The sequence below is a fragment of the Rhinolophus ferrumequinum genome, chromosome X (genome assembly GCF_004115265.2).
Source record: "Rhinolophus ferrumequinum isolate MPI-CBG mRhiFer1 chromosome X, mRhiFer1_v1.p, whole genome shotgun sequence".
Classification (NCBI taxonomy): Eukaryota; Metazoa; Chordata; class Mammalia; order Chiroptera; family Rhinolophidae; genus Rhinolophus; species Rhinolophus ferrumequinum.
In genome coordinates this window covers 37815790-37837770 of record NC_046284.1, presented here as the reverse complement: position 1 = coordinate 37837770, position 21981 = coordinate 37815790, and the positions used below count along the sequence as shown (strand labels likewise).

The following is a 21981-nucleotide window of genomic DNA, read 5'->3' as shown; positions in this document are numbered from 1 at the left end:
AAACAGCCTTCTGAGGTAGATATCAATATTATACCCATTGTAGATGAAGAAAGGAAGCCTCATAGAGGTTAAGCTATCAGCCCAAGTTTACAGAGCCAGTAAAGTAGCAGAGAGAGTTAAAGCATAGGTCGTCTGACTCAGCTACCATATTTTGAACAATTCCACTCTATTACCTCATTGATCTTGGAGCCTGCAACGCAGATTCCACTTCTGGGCATGTACTGGGTCACAACTCCAACCATAGCTCCAGAAAAAGCTTCATGCACATTACCAGCTATAGGCAGAGTTCTGAAAACATGAGATCTCTGTGGAAGAAAGAAAAAACATGCAGGTTGGCATACTTGTGTATTAACAGTGGAATGTCGCTGTCATATTACTTAAGGCATTCTTGGATGTGTCAAGAGACGTGAATATGTTAATACTAGCCAACACTGTGTTCTAGGCACTAGGTAAGCACATCATATATTTATACATTCTTTTATTCAATATTTGCAACAGCCCTGTGTGGGTAGAATCAGCTGAGAAGTAGGGCCAATTTCCTCCATCCTTTTTTTTTTTTTTTGGAGTGGTACGAATAGGAAATGGAAGAGGAGTAGTCCAGTTAGGCACTAATATTCAAGTTCAATGTTACCTGCAGAGGTCTGCCTTTCTGGAGTTCTGCAGAGTGGCATTTTTTACTTGCTGATCTTTCAGGCTCAGGGTGCAATATGAAGATGCTGTCATGGGACAAGGATTTGTTCCCCATGCGTCTCTTGACCCTGGAAAGGAAAGAAAAGTTCTTGTGACAGCAGCCCAAGGGCCACAGGAACCAAAGACACATGTATATCTATAATATGGCCTACCAAAGACACCTTAGAAGGCGGGTGGGGATGCATATGTGCTGACACAGAAAGGTGTCCATGAGATATTAAGTGAAAAAATAAAGAACAGTATGATCCCATTTAATATATACATATATATTACATACATATATCATTTATGTTTATAGAAAAAAGTCTAGAAGGATAGCCACTCTAAGGAATGGCACTACGGACTGAAGGGGGATTTTCATTTTCCACATTATGTACTTCTGCTTAATTTTGATTTTTTTAAATGATCGACACACATCTTTTTCATATAATAGTTTTATTGAGATATGGTTTATATACCATACAAGTCACCTATTTAAAGTGTACAATTCAATGGTGGCAACTTTGTGGAATGGGAGGGAAGATGCTGAGTCTTGATATTATTAAGGTGAGAGTTATAAAAGATCTTTTAGATCCAAATTTCTCTCTGTTGTTTTGATTTGTTTAAAATATCAAATATCTGCCCAGATGCCGGAAACTTTCATTCACCAGGTCTTTTTCTTTTTCACACAGTGTTCTGCGATACATCTATCCTATATTCAGCATTATCTTATGCACCTACCATTCCTCTATCCACACTCTCAGCTTGCTAAACCCTCATGGAAATACCTTCAGATCGGAAATGGAGCCAGGTTAATGACAGTTATGTGCTAAGACAAACCAAATGAAAGTTAAAAACAAATGAAAGGCTAAAGGCACAAAAGACTCCTTTTGGGATTTAGGAATACATTTTACCTTTTACAGTTTTCAACCAGACATCACAAGAAAAAACACTACAGACAATTCTCTCTTATGAATGTAGATGCAAAAATCCTCAATAAAATACTAGCAATCAGAATCTAGCAACATATAAAGAGAATTACACACTATGACCAAGTAGGATTTGCAAGGTTGTTTTAATATATAAAAATCAATTAATATAATAAACCATATCAATAAAACAAAAGCAAAAACCACATGGTCATTTCAATAGGAGCAGAAAAAGCACTTGTAAAGTGCAACACCCTTTTATGTTAAGTACCCTCAACTTTGACAGAAGACATCTGTGAGAAACCCACAGCTAATATCCATACTTAATAATGAAAGAATGGATGATTTCTCCCTCAGAACAGGAGCAAGACAAGGATGTCTACTCTTGTCACTTCTGTTCAACATTGTACTGGGGGTTCTCACCAGGGAAATTAGGTAAAAAAAAAAAAAAAACACACAAAAAACAAACAAACAAACAAAAAAACTAAATAAAAGGCATCCATATTGGACAAGAAGAAGTGAAATTATCTCTCCTCACAGATGACTTGATCTTGTGTATAAAACTCCCAAGGAATCCATTTAAAACTACTAGAACTAACGAAACAAGTCCCACAAGGTTACAGGATATTAAATCAATATACAAAAATTGATTGTATTTCTAATTAAAAAGTATTTTATAACTATGTAATTTTATATACTTGCCTATGACATCCTTTAATTGTCACTTGGGTTAAATGGGTAACTTTGTATCATTTCACAAAAACTGGTGACCCCATTTAGTTGTGTTGAGACTTTTAACATTTTTTTGACAGATTTAACATTTTTGACAGATTTTAAGTTGAGGCATTTTGACCTCAGATTAACTCTGAAAATTTCCAGACAACCCGTGGAAAATCTCAAAGTAGTTGTGTTTCATTTATAAAAGAGAGAAGCTTAACTAATTTGGTTTATTTTCTATGTAAAACTATGTGGGATGAATTGTCAAATCAGAAGTGATAGATTTGTCAATACCCTCATTGTCAGGTTACCATGTTAAAATGTTTCATGCCACAGAAATAAAATTCTTTATCAAAAAAAATTGATTGTATTTCTATATACTTGCAATGAACAATCCAAAGATGTAACTTAAAAAAAAAAAAATCCAGAGGATGACATCATAGGAATGGCGGCAGCGAGGCTGAATTCTTGAGTTCTCTTCCGGATCTTACCACAAACGGAACATCTCTAACCCATCAAAGGATTCTCTGCTCATCACACAGAACAGCTAAGAGACTTGTATGAGGATTACTTGAAGGTGGGCAAATTGGGCGAGCAGGGGAAGAGGGAAGGGAGCGGAGTGGAGACCCGCCCGCATCCACGGCTGTGGAGATGCAGGGGATCCCAGGACAGAACAGAGACCACAAAAGCCAGGAGGTGGGCTCTTTCCCTGTGACCCACAGCTGATCTCTCCCGCCCAGAGGGCAGCATATCCAGCATTTGAGGCAGTAACCTCAGTTGAGACTTCCAGCTGGGCCCTAGTTTGGACAAAGGACATATACTCCATACCTGGGCCCCCCCGCCACTCTCCAATCCTAGCCCCGCCCTTCCAGAGACTTAAACTGGCCCCTGAACTGAGGAATAGTGTCAGATTATAGAGGAGTCTTAGTGCTCAGGCTCAGGGAAGACTGGCGTGCAGATCTGATCCAGGGAAGAGGCTGGGAAGAGTGTGATTTTTGCTGGGCTAGGAGAGAAGAGACTCCTCCACCCCCAGCCACCACCTTTTCTGGCCTGCGGGAAGAGGGTGATGCGCGGCTGGGCTGGGAGAGAGAAGACCCCTCCATCCCCAGCCCCTACCCTTTCTGGCCTGCTTAGGGCAGGGCAATTACAACTGCGGAGACACTCCCAGGGATCAGCAGTAGATGGCAGATGCAACTCTGGGCTTTCAGCAGCTCAGAAATCTCCCGCCTGCCACACACACACACACACACACACACACACACACACACACACACAGAGAAGAACTGCCCTAAGACTCAGGAGAACTGGGCACAGGGCTGGTGGTGCTACTCCGAGTGCACATATGTGCAGGCAAGAGCAGAAACTGCACTGACTTTGTAGAAACTACCATCCACAATCCTTAGCCCCACTCATCTAAATCTGCAGTCCCAATGTCACTCTGGGCACCAGGTGACCGGCTCTGCTTGCACAATACGCAGAAGACTCTTTGGTACAGCAGAGGACAACCTAGAGATTACTTGGTGGGCTTAAGCCAAGACTGGCGCTGCTTTTTGTTTGTTTGTTTTATGTAGTGGGCGGGTGCCTGTAAGGCACCATCACATGACTGAGAAGCATGAGATAGAGGAAGTTACTTGGGTCTTTAGATAACACTCACATTCTGTAGGGTATGTCCAGATGGCTTAAGACCATCAGCCTGAGGCAACCCTGCTTATGTTAATGCCCCTCCACCCAGCACAAAAATGTATATAACCCATGATTGAGCTGCAATAAAGAGAGACTTGATCAGAACTCCTGTCTTGTCTCCGGTCTTTGTGTCTCCCATTTTCCTCCCTTCTAGGTACTTCGGGGTCCCTCGTGTAGTGTCCCGCGGGTCGGGACAGTTTTATTTTTATTGTTTTATCTTTATATCTTTGATATCTTTGCCTGTGTCAAGTGTGGGTTATTGGTTGTTTTTACATGTGACTGTAATTGGTTTTTTCTTTGTTGTTGTTGTTGTACTTGGAGATTTGCTTTGTTCTGAAATTTCCCTACACCAGGACCCAGCTTAACAGGCACAAGATTCAACACTTCCAGAGGCCAACTCCAGACAAAACCAGAGTACTACCGGGTTTGACCTACAAGTGACACACCCAGAGGAAATTCTCAACAGGCACAAGAGTCCATTGAGACCAAACCTCATTTAAGCAGTCAACCCTCATGCAGCAGAATATCCTGCTGTGGGCAGAGCCATGTCTCACAACTAGTCAGCCTAGGAGTCAATTCCACCTACTCACAAGCTAAAAGCAATTAAAGATCTTCTTTAACAGGACAATATATATAACACAAGAGTCACCTTGGGAGCACACACAGAGGAGAAGAAGGAAGTGGTGCAAGTCAAATATAAAGGACACATACTACATAAGATAACCCAGAAAAAAAGGAAGAACCCTAGGGGATCTACCTAATACATCGAAGCAAACACAGAGAGTCAGCTAGAATGGGGAAACAAAGAAACATGTCCCAAATAAAAGAACAGAAGAAACCTCCTGAATTGGAACCAAATAAAATAGAGGTAACCAACCTATCAGAGACAGAGTTCAGAACATTGATTATAAGAAAGTTTAAGGAGCTTAGTGATGACATAAAGAAGGATAGAGAAATCATAATGAACAACCAGTTAGAACTAAAGAATGCAATAACTGAAATAAAGAACACACTTGACGGAATTACCAGCAGGTTAGATAAAGAGGAGGATCGAATCAGCGACTTACAAGACAAGTTAGCAGAGAGCACCCAAACGGAACAACAAAAAGAAAAAAGAATAAAAAACAATGAGAATGGTTTAAGAGACCTCTGGGATAACATCAAGCGCAACACCATGCGCATCATAGGAATACCAGAAGGTGAAGAGAGGAAGCAAGGGATTGAGAACATATTTGAAGTAATAACGTCCAAAAACTTCCCTAACCTGGTGAAGGAAACTGACATACAAGTCCAGGAACTGCAGAGAGTTCCGACCAGGATAAACCCAAACAGGACCACACCAAGACATATTATAGTTAAAATGGCAAACGTTAAAGACAAAGAGAGAATCCGAAAAGCAGCAAGAGAAAGACAGCGGGTTACATACAAGGAAACTCCTATAAGACTATCAAACCACTTTTCTATGGAAACATTGAAGACCAGGAGGGAGTGACAGGAGATACTCAAAGTGATGGAAAACAAAGGCCTACAACCTAGATTGCTTTATCCAGCAAGGATATCATTAAAAATTGAAGGAGAGATAAAGAGGTTCCCAGAAAAGAATAACCTAAAGGGATTTATTACCACCAAGCCAGCATTGCAGCAAATAGTAAAAGGGCTTCTGTAAATAGAAGAAAGATGAAAACAATCTAACAACAAATTTAAAAAATGGCAATTACTATGTACCTATCAATAATCACTTTAAATGTTATTAGATTAAATGTTCCAATCAAAAGACATAGGGTGGCTAAGTGGATAAGAAAGCAAGACCCTTGTATATGCTGTATACAAGAGACTCACCTCTGATCAAAAGACACACACAGGCTGAAAGTGAAGGGTTGGAGTAAAATATTTCATGGAAATGGAAATGAGAAAACAGCTGGAGTTACAATACTTATATCTGACAAAATAGAATTTAAAATGAAGAACATATTAAAAGACAAAGATGGGCACTACATAATAATAAAAGGATCAATCCAACAAGAGGACATAACCCTAGTAAACATCTATGCACCCAACATAGGAGCACTAAATACATAAAACAAATATTGACTGACATAAAGACAGAAATAAACAGTAACACTATCACAGTAGGGGACTTCAACACACCTCTGACAACAAGGGACAGGTCTTCCAGACAGAAAATCAATACGGAAACAACGGCCTTAAATGACACATTGGACCACTTGGACTTAATTGATATTTTCAGAGCATTTCACCCCAAAGCTACAGAATAAACATTATTCTCAAGTGTACATGGAACATTTTCCAAGATAGACCACATATTAGGCCAAAAAACAAGTCTTCATAAATTTAAGAAAATTGGAGGTGCTCCCCCTTCGCGCCGGGACCCGGTCTGTCCTCGACGCCCCTATCTGGGTGGCAAATAGTGTGGAGTCTGTCTTCTATCCCTTCCCACACTTCAGTGAATCATTGAGGAGAGTAAGTAACCCCGTCCCCCAAACAAGCAAACAAAAAACCCAAAACGAAACAAAACCCCGGACATCATAGGAATGGTGGCAGCAGGGCGCACTTTCTGAGTTCTCCTCCTGATCTTGTTGCAAACAAGACCTATAACCCATCAAAGAACTCTTTGCTCATCACACAGAACAGCTGGGAGACTCGTGGATTACTTGAAGCTAAGGATTACTTGAAGGTGCGCTAATTGGGTGAGCAGGGGAAGGAAAGAGAGGAGCGGAGTGAAAACGCCCGGCCGGCAGTGGCGGGAGATCCCAGCCCACAGCGGAGCCTCAGCTGGCGGGGGCGAAAACCGAAAACCACGGTGGTACCCGCAGTTCTGGGCACGCACGGGATCCCAAGGCGGAACGGAGAGCACAGAGACCAGGAGGTGGGCTCTTTCCCTGCGTCCCACGGCTGATTTCTCCCGCTGGGAGGGCGGCCAGTGGGCCCTACGGCGGACAAAGAACACAGTCTCCATACCTGGGCCCCTCCCCCGCCCCGCTCTTCCAATCCTACTCCGCCCTTGCAGAGACTTGAACTGGCCCCTGAACTGAGAAGTGGTGTCAGATTACAGAGGAGCTGTGGTAGTGCTCAGGCTCTGGGAAGCCTGACGGGCAGCACTGACCCAGGGAGACTGGGAAGTGTGTGATTTTGGCTGCGCTAGGAGAGAAGAGACTCCTCCACCCCCAGCCACCACCTTTTCTGGCCTGCGGGAAGAGGGTGACGCGCGGTTGGGCTGGGAGAGAGAAGACACCTCCATCCCCAGCACCCACCCTTTCTGGCCTGCCTAGGGGGGGACGGGTGAAGCTGCAGAGACACACCCGGAGATCAGCAGTGAGGCAGGTGCAGCTCTGGGCTTTCAGCAGATCAGAAGTCTCCCGCCCGCACCCCCCCATACACACACACACTGAAGAAGTGCCCTAAGACTCAGGAGTACTGGACACGGGGCTGGTGGTGCTACTCTCAGTGTGCATTTGTGCAGACAAGGGCAGAAACTGCACTGACTTTGTAAAAACGATCATCCAGACCCCTTAGGCCCACGCATTTAAGTCTGCAGTCCCAAAGTCTCTCTGGGCACCAGGTGACCGGCTCTGCCTGCGCAATAAGCAGGGGGCTCTTTGGTACAGCAGAGGACAACCTGGACATTGCTTAGTGGGCTTAGGCCTAGAACTGTCGCTGCTTTTTGTTTTGCTTTGTTTTGTTTTGTTTTGCTTTGTCTTTATATCTTTGATATCTTTGCCTGTGTCGAGTGGGGGTTATCAGGTGTTTTTGCATGTGAATGTATTTGATTTTTTTCTTTGTTGTTGTTGTTGCTGTTGTGCTTGGTGATTTGCTTTGTTCTGAAACTGCCCTGCAGGGGCCCAGCTTGTGAGGCATGGTCAGCAGATCAGAAATCTCCCGCCCGCACCCTCCCCATACACACGCATACTGAAGAACTGCCCTAAGACTCAGGAGTACTGGACACAGGGCTGGTGGTGCTACTCTCAGTGTGCATATGTGCAGGCAAGGGCAGAAACTGCACTGAATTTGTAAAAACTATCATCTAGACCCCTCAGGCCCACGCATTTAACTCTGCAGTCCCAAAGTCACTCTGGGCACCAGGTGACCGGCTCTGCCTGCGCAATAAGCAGGGGGCTCTTTGGTACAGCAGAGGACAACCTGGACATTGCTTGGTGGGCTTAGGCCTAGAGTGTCGCTGCTTTTTGTTTTGTTTTGTTTTGTTTTGCTTTGCTTTGTCTTTATATCTTTGATATCTTTGCCTGTGTCGAGTGGGGGTTATTGGCTGTTTTTTGCATGTGAATGTATTTGATTTTTTTCTTTGCTGTTGTCGTTGCTGTTGTGCTTGGTGATTTGCTTTGTTCTGAAACTGCCCTGCCGAGGCCCACCTTGAGAGGCACGGGATTCAGCATATCCAGGGGAACTCCTGACCAAACCGGAGTGCTGCCGGGTTTGACCTGCATGTCACACACCCAGAGGGGGTTCTCTGCAGGCACTGGAGCCCATAGACGCCAAACCACATTTGGGTGGTCAACCCTCATGCAGCAGAGCGCTCTGCGGGGGGCAGAGCCAAGTCTCACAACGGGTCAGCCAGGAGTTAACCCCACCTACACACAAGCAAAAAGCAATTAAAGATCTTCTTGAACGGGACAGTGTACACAACACAAGAGTCACCTTTGGAGCACATGCAGAGGAGGACGACGTGGTGCGAGTCAAATATAAAGGACACATACTACATAAGATAACCTAGCAAGAACTAAGAACTCTAGGGGATCTATCTAATATATCAAAATAAACACAGTCAACCAGAATGGGGAAACAAAGATACCCGTCCCAAATAAAAGAACAGAAGAAGCCTCCACAACTGGAACCAAATGAAGCAGACGTAACCAACCTCTCAGAGACAGAGTTCAGAACACTGGTGATAAGAATGTTTAAGGAGCTTAGAGAAGACATAAAGAAGGATGTAGAAATCATAACGAACGAGCTTAGAGAAAACATAAAGAAGGATGTAAAAATCATAATGAAAAACCAGTTAGAACTAAAGAACACAATTAGCGAAATTAAGAACTCCCTTGAAGGAATTACCAGCAGGTTAGATGAAGCAGAGGATCGAATCAGCGACTTAGAAGACAAGGTAACAGAGATCACCCAAACGGAACAACAGAAAGAAAAAAGAATAAAAAACAATGAGGATGGCTTAAGAGACCTCTGGGATAACATCAAGCGCAACAACATGCGCATCATAAGAATACCAGAAGGTGAAGAGAGGAAGCAAGGGTTCCTCTTGCTTCCTATGGAGGTATCTCAAAAATCTGAAAATGAACTACCCTATGATCCAGTAATTCCACTCCTAGGTATCTATCCGGAGAAATCCAGAACTTCAATTCAAAAATCTTTATGCACTCCTATGTTTATTGCAGCACTATACACAATAGCTAAGACATGGAAACAACCGAAATGCCCATCGGTAGATGACTGGATTAAGAAACTGTGGTACATTTATATAATGGAGTATTACGCAGCCATAAAGAAGAAAGAAATCTTACCATTTGCAACAACATGGATGGACCTAGAGAACATTATGTTAAGTGAAATAAGTCAGACAGAGAAAGATAAGTACCATATGATCTTACTTATTTGCGGAATCTAAAGAAAAGAATAAGTGAATGAACTAATCAGAAACAGTTTTGCAGAGAAAGAGGAAAAATTGAGGGTTACTACATGGGCAGAAGGGGTGGGTTGGGGGGGAGGATGAGGGGATTGGAGGGCAGTCGGTGACCACAGGATGGCCACGGGGCTTGAAAATTAATCTGGGGAACGTAATTTAGTGGTTACCAGAGGGTAAGGGGGTTGGGGGGTGGGAGATGAGGTAAGGGGGATCAAATATATGGTGATGGAAGGGGAACTGACTCTGGGTGGTGAACACACAATGAATGTAATTTATAGATGATGTGATACAGAATTGCACACCTGAAATCTATGTAATTTTACTAACAATTGTCACCCCAATAAATTTAAAAAACAAAATTAAAAAAAAAAGAAAAAAAGAATTTAAGAAAATTGAAATCATACCAATTGTCTTCTCTGACCTCAGTGCTATGAAATTAGAAATGAACTATAGGAAATAAAACTGGAAGACACACCAATTCATGGAGACTGAATAACATGTTACTAAATAATGAATGGGTCAACCATGAGATCAAGGAAGAAATCAAAAGACATCTCAAGACAAACGAAAATGAAAACATGATGATCCCAAAATTTATGGTATGCAGTGAAAGCAGTCCTAAGAGGGAAATTCTTAGCATTGAGGGCCTACCTAAAGAACCAAGAAAAATCATTAATCAACAGTTTATCTTCACACTTAAGGGATCTGCAAAAAGAACAGAAAATAAGCCCAAAAGGAATACAAGGAAAAAGATAATAAAGATCAGAGCGGAAATAAATGAAATACAAACCAGAAAAACAATACAAAAATCAATGAATCCAGAGTTGGCTTTTAAAGAAGACAAACAAAATCGACAAAGCTTTAGCCAGACTCATTAAAAAAAAGAGAGGACCCAAATTAATAAAATCAGAAATGAAAGAGGAGAAGTGACAACGGACACCGCAGAAATACAAAAAGTTTTAAGAAATTACTATGAGCAACTATATGCCAACAAATTTGACAATCTGGAAGAAATGGACAATTTTCTAGAGGAGTACAACTTTCCAAGGCTAACTCAAGAAGAAACAGAAAACCTGAATAGTCAATTTTACCACCAGGGAAATTGAATCATTAATCAACAAGTTCCCAACAAACAAAAGCCCTGCATCAGATGGCTTTACAGGTGAATTTTACAAAACATTCAAAAAAGAATTATCACTTATTCTCCTCAAGCTCTTTCAAAAATTCCAGAAGGAGGGAAGGCTCCAAAACACTTTTTATGAGGCTACTATCACCCTGATTCCAAAATCAGACAAAGACACTACAAAAAAAGAAAACTACAGGCCGATATCTCTAATGAACATAGATGCAAAAATCCTCAACAAAATATTAGCGAACAGAATTCAGCAATACATTAAAAAGATCATACACCATGATCAAGTGGGATTCATCCCTGGTATGCAAGGGTGTCCAACATCTGGAAATCAATTAATGTGATACACCACATTAACAAAATGAAAGGTAAAAATCACATCATCATATCAATAGATGCAGAAAAAGCATTTGACAAAATCCAGCAGCCATTTATGATAAAAACCCTTAAGAAAGTGGGAATAGAGGGATCATATCTCAACATAATAAAGGCCATATATTACAAACCCACAGCTAACATCATACTCAATGGGGAAAAGCTAAAACCATTCCCCCTAAGGTCAGGAACAAGGCAAGGTTGCCCGCTTTCTCCACTTCTATTCAACACAGTGCTGGAAGTTCTAGCCACAGCAATCAGACAAGAAAACGAAATAAAAGGCATCCAAATCGGTAAGGAGGAAGTAAAATTGTCATTATATGCAGATGACATGATACTACATATAGAGAACCCTAAAGACTCCACGAAGAAACTATTAGAGCTGATGAATGAATTTAGTAAAGTAGCAGGATACAAAATTAATATTCAGAAATCAGTTGCATTTGTATATACCAATAATAAAACATCAGAAGGAGAAATGAAGAAAACACTCCCATTTAAAGTTGCTTCAAAGACTATAAAATACCTGGGAATAAATTTAACCAAAGAAGTAAAAGATCTGTACTCAGAAAATTATAAGACACTGAAGAAAGAAATGAAAGAAGACACAAATAGGTGGAAACACATACCATGTTCATGGATAGGAAGAATTTATATAGTTAACATGTCCATACTGCCTAAGGCAATATACAGATTCAACGCAATTCCTATCAAACTATCAATGACATTTTTCACAGAAATAGAACATATAATCCTAAAATTTATATGGGACCATAAAAGATCCCGGATAGCCTCAGCAATCTTGAGAAATAAGAACAAGGTTGGAGGTATAACAATATCTGTCATCAAATTATACTACAAGGCTACAGTAATCAAAACAGCATGGTACTGGCATAAAAACAGACACATAGATCAATGGAACAGAATAGAGAGCCCACAAATAAATCCATGCCTGTATGGTCATTTAATCTACGACAATGGAAGGAAGAATTTACTGTGGGGTAAAGACAGTCTATTCAATAAATGGTGCTGGGAAACCTGGACAGACACATGCAAAAAAATGAAGCTGGACCACCTCCTTACACCGTATACAAATATAAATTCAAAATGGCTTAAAAACTTAAATATAAGATCTGAAACCATAAAATTCCTAGAAGAAACTATAGAAAGAAACTTTACAGAAATTACCCGGAGTAAGATTTTTACTGATATATCCCTTCGGGCAAGAAAAGTAAGAGAAAAAACAAACATGTGGGATTACATCAAACTAAAAAGTTTTTTCACAGCAAAGGAAACCATCAATAAAACAAAAAGGGATCCTACTGAATGGCAAAAGATATTTGCCAATGATATATCCAATAAGGGGTAAAAATCACAAATTTATTAAAAACTCACTCAACTCAACTCCAAAAAAAACAAACTACCCAATTAAAAAATGGGCAGAGGACATGAAGAGACATTTTTCTAAAAAGGACATACAGATGGCAAACAGACATATGAGAAATGCTCAACTTCACTAACCATCAGAGAAATGCAATTAAAAACCACAATGAGATACCACCTCACCCCAGTCAAAATGGCTATCATCAATAAATCAACAAACAACAAGTGCTGGCGAAGATGTGGAAAAAAAGGAACCTTGTGCACTGTTGGGGGATTGCAGATTGGTGCAGCCATTATGGAAAACAGTATGGAGGTATCTCAAAAATCTGAAAATGGAACTACCTTATGATCCAGCAATTCCACTCCTAGGTATCTATCCGGAGAATTCCAAAACTCTAATTCAAAAATCTTTATGCACCCCTATGTTTATTGCAGCACTATACACAATAGCCAAGACATGGAAACAACCGAAATGCCCATCGGTAGATGACTGGATTAAGAAACTGGTACATTTATACAGTGGAGTATTATGCAGCCATAAAGAAGAAAGAAATCTTACCATTTGCAACAACATGGATGGACCTAGAGAACATTATGTTAAGTGAAATAAGTCAGACAGAAAAAGACAAATAACATATGATTTCACTTATATGTGGAATCTAAAGAAAAGAATAAATGAATGAACTAATCAGAAACCGTTTCAGAGACATAGAGGAAAAACTGAGGGCTGCTAGATGGGAGAGGGACTGGGTACAAGGGGAAAGTTGAGGTGATTAGAAAGCACAGTCAGTAACCACAAGATTGCCATGGGATCAGGAAAGTTAATTTGGGTAATGTAATCAATAATGTTGTAAAGATTTTGTAGGGTATCCGATGGACACTTGTCTCATTAGGGAGACCACCTCAGGAAAGATGTAGATTCCTGATCACTGCACTGTACACCTGAAGCTGAAGCTGAACAATAATGAATGTCAACTACAAGTTTATATATATATATATATATATATATATATATATATATATATATATATATATATATATATTTACAAGAAGTGTAGTACAGCATTAGGAATAGAGACAGTGGAAATGTAATGGCTGTATGTGATATCAGAGGGGTAGTAGATGGGGGGAGGGGGTTGTCACTGTGTAAGGGATATAAATAATAAATGTCTAACTATTACATTGTTTTATGCACCTGAAACTAATTTTTTTAAAAATGTAATTGAAAAATTTTTAAAGGGCGAAAAATGTGAAGGGAAATAAGAGGTCCAAATTTCCAGGTATAAAATAAATAAATCATGGGGATGTAATATACAGCCTAGGGAATATACTCAATAATATTGTGATAGCATGGGACAGTGTCAGGTGGTTGCTGGACTTATCATCGTAATCACTTCTTTAGGCATATATGAGTAAATGTAGAATAACTATCGTGTACCCCTGAAACTAATATTGTATGCTAGCTATATTTTTAATAAAAATCATTTAAAAAAAGAGTGAAGTGTTTCTAGACATCTCTTCATATACACATTTGCTCATTATGCACACATACACTCTTTCATTCACTGCTTCTCTATGACCTGCTACCTCACATCAGGCTTGGGACCACTGTAGCATCTTTGACTACCTTGCCTCCCCTAGAAAAATTGCAAGGAAATCTTAGAACATGAATGGGCTTAGAAACTCTTGTCATTTCCAGGCTGTGCATCCACCCGCGTGCAGCTGTTTGATTGGCTCTCTGGTGCTAAGCCCTCCCTGATCAAAGGATTACATTAGGACCGGATGTGGCCAAGTTTGTCAGAAACCAATCTTCCTGTCCACTGAACATATCTAGTGCTTATTGATTTGCTCCCTGGTGTCAAAAAGAAGAAAACACATCCAAAACTCCAAACAAAAGCTTGGCCTTATTTAAAAAGCAATGAAACACATTACATCAGTATCCATTAAAAAATCAAATGGAGGAGTGGAATTTGTCCATTCTATCAGATACAGCTTAATACAGTCTTGGAAATAGATACTAGCCCTATTGTACAGTCCAGAGGAGGGTTGGCTGTGTTTTGTTACGATTGATTGTTTCAATGGATGAAAAAAGCCAATCTCCCTTCCTAAGTCCTGAGTAACATTCTCTAGGGTTTCTCCCTGCGCACATTAAGCAAGATCCTGGGGTCAGGGTTGATCTTCAGGTCTCCTAAATTATACTCTTAATTAATTTATGCTCCTTGCAAAACAAAGACCTATCTCACGTCCTTAGAAAAACACCCTTCCTCATATATGAAACTCATTCACGCACTCACACTCACTCTCTCCATCCCTCCTACCCCCACCTCCATCAAAGAGGTGTACATGCACACACCATCTTACTATGGAGAGTGCATCAGACTAAATGGACCATTTTGGAGGGGGAGGAGCAAGAAAGAAGTGGAAATGAACTTTAGTAGAGACAGCCCTTGTCAATTTGTAGATACTACACAGAGTAAACCCACATGCCCCCCCACCCTGCAGTTTTTAGCAGGGCTAGTCTTAGCCTTACTTAGAGCTACAAGGCAATAATCTATAATGGTATGATTTGTGAGGTATGAAACAAGCCCCACTGTCGAAAACCATCTCCCCTACTAGCAAAGATATCTGAAATTCCTCACATTCAATGCACTCATCAAGGTCCTTCTTTTTTTTCTTAGTTTCAGGTGTACAAAACAATGTAATAGACATTTACACCCTTCACAAAGTGATAACCCCCCACTCTACTACCCCTTTGGCATCGAATATAGTTGTTACAATTCCATTAAATATATTTATACACGTACACACACACACATACACACACACACACAAAGGGTGCCAAAAAATGTATACACATTTTAAGAAAGGAAAATTGTATTAAGATTGTAATACTCAAAAAATACCAATAACAAAAGATGAATACAAATCACGTTTGACTTCTTCAATTACAAAAGGTGTTCAAAGTGGTTACCGTCACCGTCCAGACACTTCTGATTACAGCAAACTACTACTGCTTGAGCAACATTGACCAAAGTGACCATTTGTATACAATTTTTTGTCTCCCCCAGTGTGTGTGTGTGTATATATATATATATATATATATATATATATATATATATATATTCAGGGGACGTGGAGTACAACATAGGGAATTAAGGTCCTTCTTAAGGACCTTCTATGTGCTAACTGTTAATGGGCAGTATAACATGTTTGCTAACTGTCCCATCACCACCAACCAAAACCTTGAGGGGATGGGTAGCAGCACATGTGAGCTCTGTGGGGAGTCCAGATAAGTTTGGAGTGTAAGGCCAGAAGAACAGACCCAAGTGGAACTCCATAGAGAGGGATCCGATTGATCCAGGAACAGCTGGGGGTACTGGGTGTCTGGATTTTCCACAATAGGATATGGAAATTGGGGCATCATAGGTGAAATCTTGAATACGGGTGGCAGTGGTGGTTGAGAAACAGTCTTCCCCATCCTTTCTGTGACCAGTTTGCAGTATTTCCCCCAGTCTCCTGGGATGGAGGGAGAAATGGATTTGGGTTGTTTGCTTGTTTATTTGTTTGTTTTTACATGAACACAGTGATTTCATGCTTATGCCCCAACCCAGCTAGATGGCTTCACTATCTGAGATTTCAATCACACATTCCTAGATCTAGCTTCCCTTGCCCAATAACCACAGATCTGTAGTCTGAGGGCCAGGCAAGCAAAGCAGACCAAGTTTCCTAAAGATGTAGGCTGTCCTTATGTTATGAAAGAGGCCTCCAGTTTCTCACTAGTGGTAGACCCCACGTCTCAAGTTCTTGTAGTTGTAATACGGAATGGTCTCCCTGATCTATTGTCCCCTCCACCCAGGGCTCTTGGGGAATGAGGTGCCCATTTGCCATGTTCGAACCCACTGAGCTGTGCAGCCCCGATGACAAGCTTACACATGAGCACAGAGAAAGGCCCCCAGGATATGGTCACATTGGCAACGGTTGCTGACCCAGCCCCCAAAGGCAGGGAGGCCAAGAGTCCCTGGGACAAAAGTCTCACCAGTGATTTGGCTGCCAAATGGAGACCTGGATCTAGCTATCTCCCTTTGCCCTCTCTCCATCCCCCTCTACCACCACACCAGAGCTTACCTCTGCTTAATTTGTTGATCTGCCTGAATCGGCTTCAGAGAAGAGATGTTAATATTGGTGCTTGACACTTTTGGTTTCAGCCTCCTACCTCCCTGGGCATCTTCAGGCTCTTTTTTCTTCTTCTTGCCAAAAAAATTCTTAAGGGCTTTAAATTTGGATTTCTTCTTTCCTGAAAGTTGGGAATGAAAGTGAGGCAGAGTGTGATGGTGGAAGAGAAGACAGGAGAGGAAACAAGAGCTTTGTAACAGGAAGGAGAACTGTGATCCCTGCAGATCTTGGCCTGTGTCCCCAGGGACCACAGCACAAATCATTTGGTTTGCTCTCTTTTTAATAACTCAGTAACAAAGTGTCTGAGTTTCTGGTGAGAGCAGAATCTCAGGCCCCAGCTTATAGTCTTTGGGCAGCCTCTACTTGGGTCCAACTCACCAGGCATTCACTTTCCTCTCAGTTTCAACTATTAACACACACTTCTTTCCTGGCCCTAAGGAGTTCATTCGTATGCAGCAATTATTGAGCCAACATAAGCACTTGGTACCCTCGATTCCACTCCGGTGGCTAGAGTCATCACAATCCAGTTGGGGAGCCAAGCTTCCACATGTGGAATCCAAGTGGGAGTTAGTACTTCCCAGGACTTCAGGACCCTTGGAAATCCATGTGAGAGTTGGTAACGCCCAGCCTGTGTGCTGAAAGGATGTAGACCCAAAGAGTAAGTGTGGTCAGTTGTTGCCATCAGGGAAGACTTCCTTGAAGAAGGAATTTATGAGCAAGGAAGAGAGCTTGGAATTGGAAAGAATAAAGGGCCTATAGGCAGGCCCTCCTTAGCATCCCCTTTAGCAACTAGCAAAGTGCAAGGCATGCAGTAACATTCAAGGGACGACTGAGTCCATTGATGGGTGCAGAACACCAATATAGCTTGTCACTTCCCTTAAATTAAGATCACTATGTAGAGTCATCCTTAAGCATCTTATAATTTAAGCACTGGTCCTTAATGGCGCTGATGTAAATTGTAAATAATGCAGGTAAAGAGCTTAGCATAGTACCTGACATGTAGCAAATGCTAAAAAATGTGAGCTAGTATTAGGGAATCAATAATTACTTGTTTATTAAGACCAGATTCAATTCTATCTATAGAATTGATCTATCAATTTTATCTTTCTATCTATAGACAAGGGGAAACAGCCCCATATCTATAACTCAACAGTGAACTCTAAAATATACATGATTAGAAGCAGAAGCCAGCATGGGGTAGGACAATGAAAAAACTATATAGGACTGTTTGCTTGACAATTGCTGCTTAAGTAATTTCAGTTTTAGATGATTTGGGCAATTTCTCATCTACTAGGATGTACCTATAAAAGGTCATGGTTAGGACAAACTTGGTAATTCTATGTAGAGATAGAAAGAATAAAACATGAAGATACAGCAGAAAATCTAAATTTTCCCCAGTTTCTTTCCTCAAATTTTTTCAGGAAAAAAATTAAACTAGTCTCTCTGACAATAAATTAATATTTAAATTGATATTTGACTTCATAGAACTACTGTGAAGATTCAATGTGAAAGTGCTGAAAAGTATACAGTACATAGTACTCTGGCTCTAAAATAATCTATATTTTGCTATGTGGCCTTCCCTTTTAATCTCCTCACCCCCAAATGCTTTTTAAAATCAATGCAATAGTGAGATTTTTATATAAAATCTTCATTGCCATACTATACTAATTATGATAATCAGTTTTTGCTGGAAAATATTTACCAACTGGATCTCTGGGGAAAATGCTCATATTTATAGTATTTGCCTAATTTCTGCAGTGTAAGTACTCCCACCATGGTAAATCTCAACCTACTAACATGACATTTGGGAAGAGATGTGCACAGTCTCCCAAGTCAATGTGAGCCAGGTCCAACACACCACTAAATAATTCCTGCCCAGTGAGGACGAATTGGGTAGTGTCCTCTCACACACAGGAAGGAGGCATGCTACATTTTAGCTCTTGCAGGCATTGCCATTTTTCAAACAGAAGGAATAAAACTGATTGATTCTTGACAGATGTGGCCTCCTGAAAGGGGAACAACTTTATGCTCAGCATTAGGAAACAGTGATTATTGTTCCTCTTGCTTCAAAATCCCAGAATGGAAAGGAGGAAGGCAAGGCTGGAGGATTTGGAGTTGTAAATCTGCTTCTCATAAACCAGCAAAGACAGGGAAAAAAGAATTTCTCCATTTGTGACACAATCTATAAACACTTAATAACTGAATCAAAATACTTCTAATAAATTTTTCAGGCTTCAAAACTGAATGTACCAACCATAACCATTGTATGAGCAAACAAAATTATGCATTAACATATTTTTTGTGTTTCTAAATTAACAAAATGACTAGTGATTCTAGAACTGTAACAGGTGCTAAAAATTAAGTATGCATACATTCCTATTTTCCCTTCATTTTCCTTTCTTGCTGGGCAGAAACAACTTATTTTCCCATGACGATTAAGATAGCTTAAGCAGTGCGTGTCTCTTTCAACCTTGGACATTAGAAGGAAAAGAATGTTTCCATTGCCCCCTGTGGGGTAGTCTGGGTATGATGGCGGTACAGCTTTGTTGGTGGGGTCCTGGGAAACACCAAAAGATGGTAACCACCACACATGGTGGGTCAGCTGATCATTGATCTAGGGCAGTGACTTGGAAGCTGGACACAGCCTTACTGAGCAACCCATTGGCAGAGAGCCATTGTCAGCTGCAAGAGTCCAAGTTATCAGCCTGCTTTGGCTTAGGAGATCTCCCTATCTCCAACCACTTCAGACCCCATGTATGGAGACGAGCCCTGGGAGTGAGCTACAAAGCTGAGAACTGTCCACATGTTATGTTACTTTTGAAACCCTAATGGAACCCGAGACAGTTGCCATACATTCAAATGTATAAATTGGCCTTCCAAGCTTTCTTTTGTAAAGGGGTACCTTTAAATTGCCAGCAGCTGAGGCCTGTGTGGGTTGGTTTCAGAAGCTGCTAAAAGTGTAAAGGGTAGATAGACATAGACAGCAGGCTTGGGTCAAAACCCACATTTGTATCCAGCAATGTTTATGTAAATTGCCTATACACTGGGTACCTTATGTCCCCAAAGGTACAGCAGTAGTAGTCAGTGAGATGACAGCTGATAGATGACAGCTGTCTGGACTTCTCCTATAACAAATCCATTGATTTCCCTGTCCAAGCCCAAGAATTATGTATTCTCAAACAGGAAGTAGCTTTCAACATCCTCATCCAGTGAGAGCCTGCAATGTGTTACATGCCATTTGAAACCATCCCATGGAAGGCAGGATTTTCCCCCAGAGAAGAAAACACTACTAAATCCAATGACAATATCATTGTTTCTGGGTTGTATATTTGCTTAGCCACCATGCACACAGGCAGCCCAACTGGATGAACTTAGTGAGCTCTAAAAATGCATTGCATAATGATGACCTTCTTCTCTTGCATTGCTGCTTGGAAAGAAACATTTCTAACTAATCTTTCTTCCCTTCAACATTCCAACGGCCACCTTAATCCTCTGGCTACGATGACTAATACTAAAAGTGTACCAGGTGGCCAGATGGCTCAGTTGGTAAGAGCGTGGTGCTCTTAACAACAGGGTTGCCAGTTCGATCCCCACAGGGGCCACTGTGAGTTGTGCCCTCCACAACTAGATTGAAAACAACTACTTGACTTGGAGCTGATGGGTTCTGGAAAAACACACTTACAACAAATAAAAAGTTTTTTTAAAAATGTACCCAAATATTTAAAAAAAAAATCTTGGAAACAGAGAAAAGGCATTTCCTTACCTCCACTCTTCATCAAGCTGTGTCACATTGCCACCTTCTTTTGTAAGTATCTGGCTAGCTCATATTCAAATAGATAGGTCAGTTGCTTGGGGCTGCCTTGGTGAGGAGGTCAATCATTCATTTATTTATTAATTCATTCATTAAATATTTTTAGTGTCCAATCACTCTTTCTCTCTGAGACCCAATACTAAACAATGGTGACACTGAGATGAAAACCCTAGCTGTGTCCTGAAGGATCCATGCAACAAACTCTGCATTCCCCACCCCACATCATCAGTGAAGTCAGGCCTCCAGGAAGCCACAGAAATTTTCCCCTCTCTCTGTCCTTCCAGACCAAGTCTTCTGTCCCATACACTACTAAGAAAATTCAGCAAAAAAATGAAGAACAATCCAGTGAACTATTAAATTCAGTTCTGTCTTTAAGTTCAGTGTCTCATTTTATGTCTTATGGTTCCTCCCCACCCCCTGCTTTTTTTTGTATCAATAAAGCATATCATTGTTTAGTGACTTTTGCATCCCTTTTTATTATCCCACTCATGGTCAACTATCACTCAAAGGTGGCACCATAATTTAGGCAATAGATGCACATCTGAGTAAGTTTTACAAAACCAAGTTTTGTAAATTGAATCCTATTTAACAGAAGCCTGTGGTGGCATCTTTTGTTTTTATCCCTTTTACTCCTCAAATTACAAATTTATCTGTTGGTTAGATCTGGATTGATATCTACAGTAAGACTTCAGTTGAATCTCCCAGATCATGGGCTGCTCTGATTTTTTTTTTCCAATTAAGCAGAAATACTTCTTCTGCCTTAGTAAGTAGAACCTGATAACCATCCCCAAAGAAGATTGCAGGGCCTCTGACAAACCTTTTGACTATCAGAGTTGGAGATGAAAGAGAAGAGGTTAGAAGACTGAAAAGTAAATGTGGACTGAGCTTAATGTTATTAGAAATTTGATGTGAACATTTTTGCTTGTGACTTGATACTCATTCCCAGGGTTGTTAAACACAGTAAGTAAATTTAGTTCTAGTTATCAACATTTTATTGACTACTTACGCTTATCACTGGCCTCCAGAACTTCCAGACTACCAGAAGCTTCATATAGTGATTCAGCCATAGTAGGGTCACTAAAGTAAAATGCAGAGTGAAAAAGCAAAAGATCATCATTTGATATCCAGTACATAACACAATCATTTTACCTTACCCCTTATTCTTCAGTTAGATTCTTAATTATTCGAGAAAAGTATACAAAGGGAATTACCATTAGAGACAATTATATTTCCAGAAAAAACAACAATGATTCTATTTAAATGAAATGTCCAGAATAGGCAAATACATGGACACAGAAAAGAGTCTTACTTAGGGTTGAGGGGGTTAGGTTTTGTTTCTGTTTTTTGAGTGACAGAATACAGGGTTTCTTTTTGAGGTGATGAAAATTAATCGCGGTGATGGTTACACAAACCTTTGAATATATTAAAATGCATTGAATTG

At 40.6% G+C, this 21981-nt stretch overlaps 1 protein-coding gene across 1 annotated transcript in view; it reads right to left on the bottom strand.

The window, feature by feature from the left end:
• The window catches only part of KIAA1210 (KIAA1210 ortholog), a 114683-nt gene that overhangs the window by 33762 nt on the left and 58940 nt on the right, over window positions 1-21981 (bottom strand). The window contains exons 2-5 of the mRNA XM_033116819.1: window positions 21547-21617; window positions 16682-16850; window positions 632-758; window positions 174-305 (exon numbers count right to left, since the gene is read on the bottom strand). Coding sequence (XP_032972710.1) covers window positions 174-305; window positions 632-758; window positions 16682-16850; window positions 21547-21617 — 499 coding nt within the window. The remainder of the gene's footprint in view (window positions 1-173; window positions 306-631; window positions 759-16681; window positions 16851-21546; window positions 21618-21981) is intronic.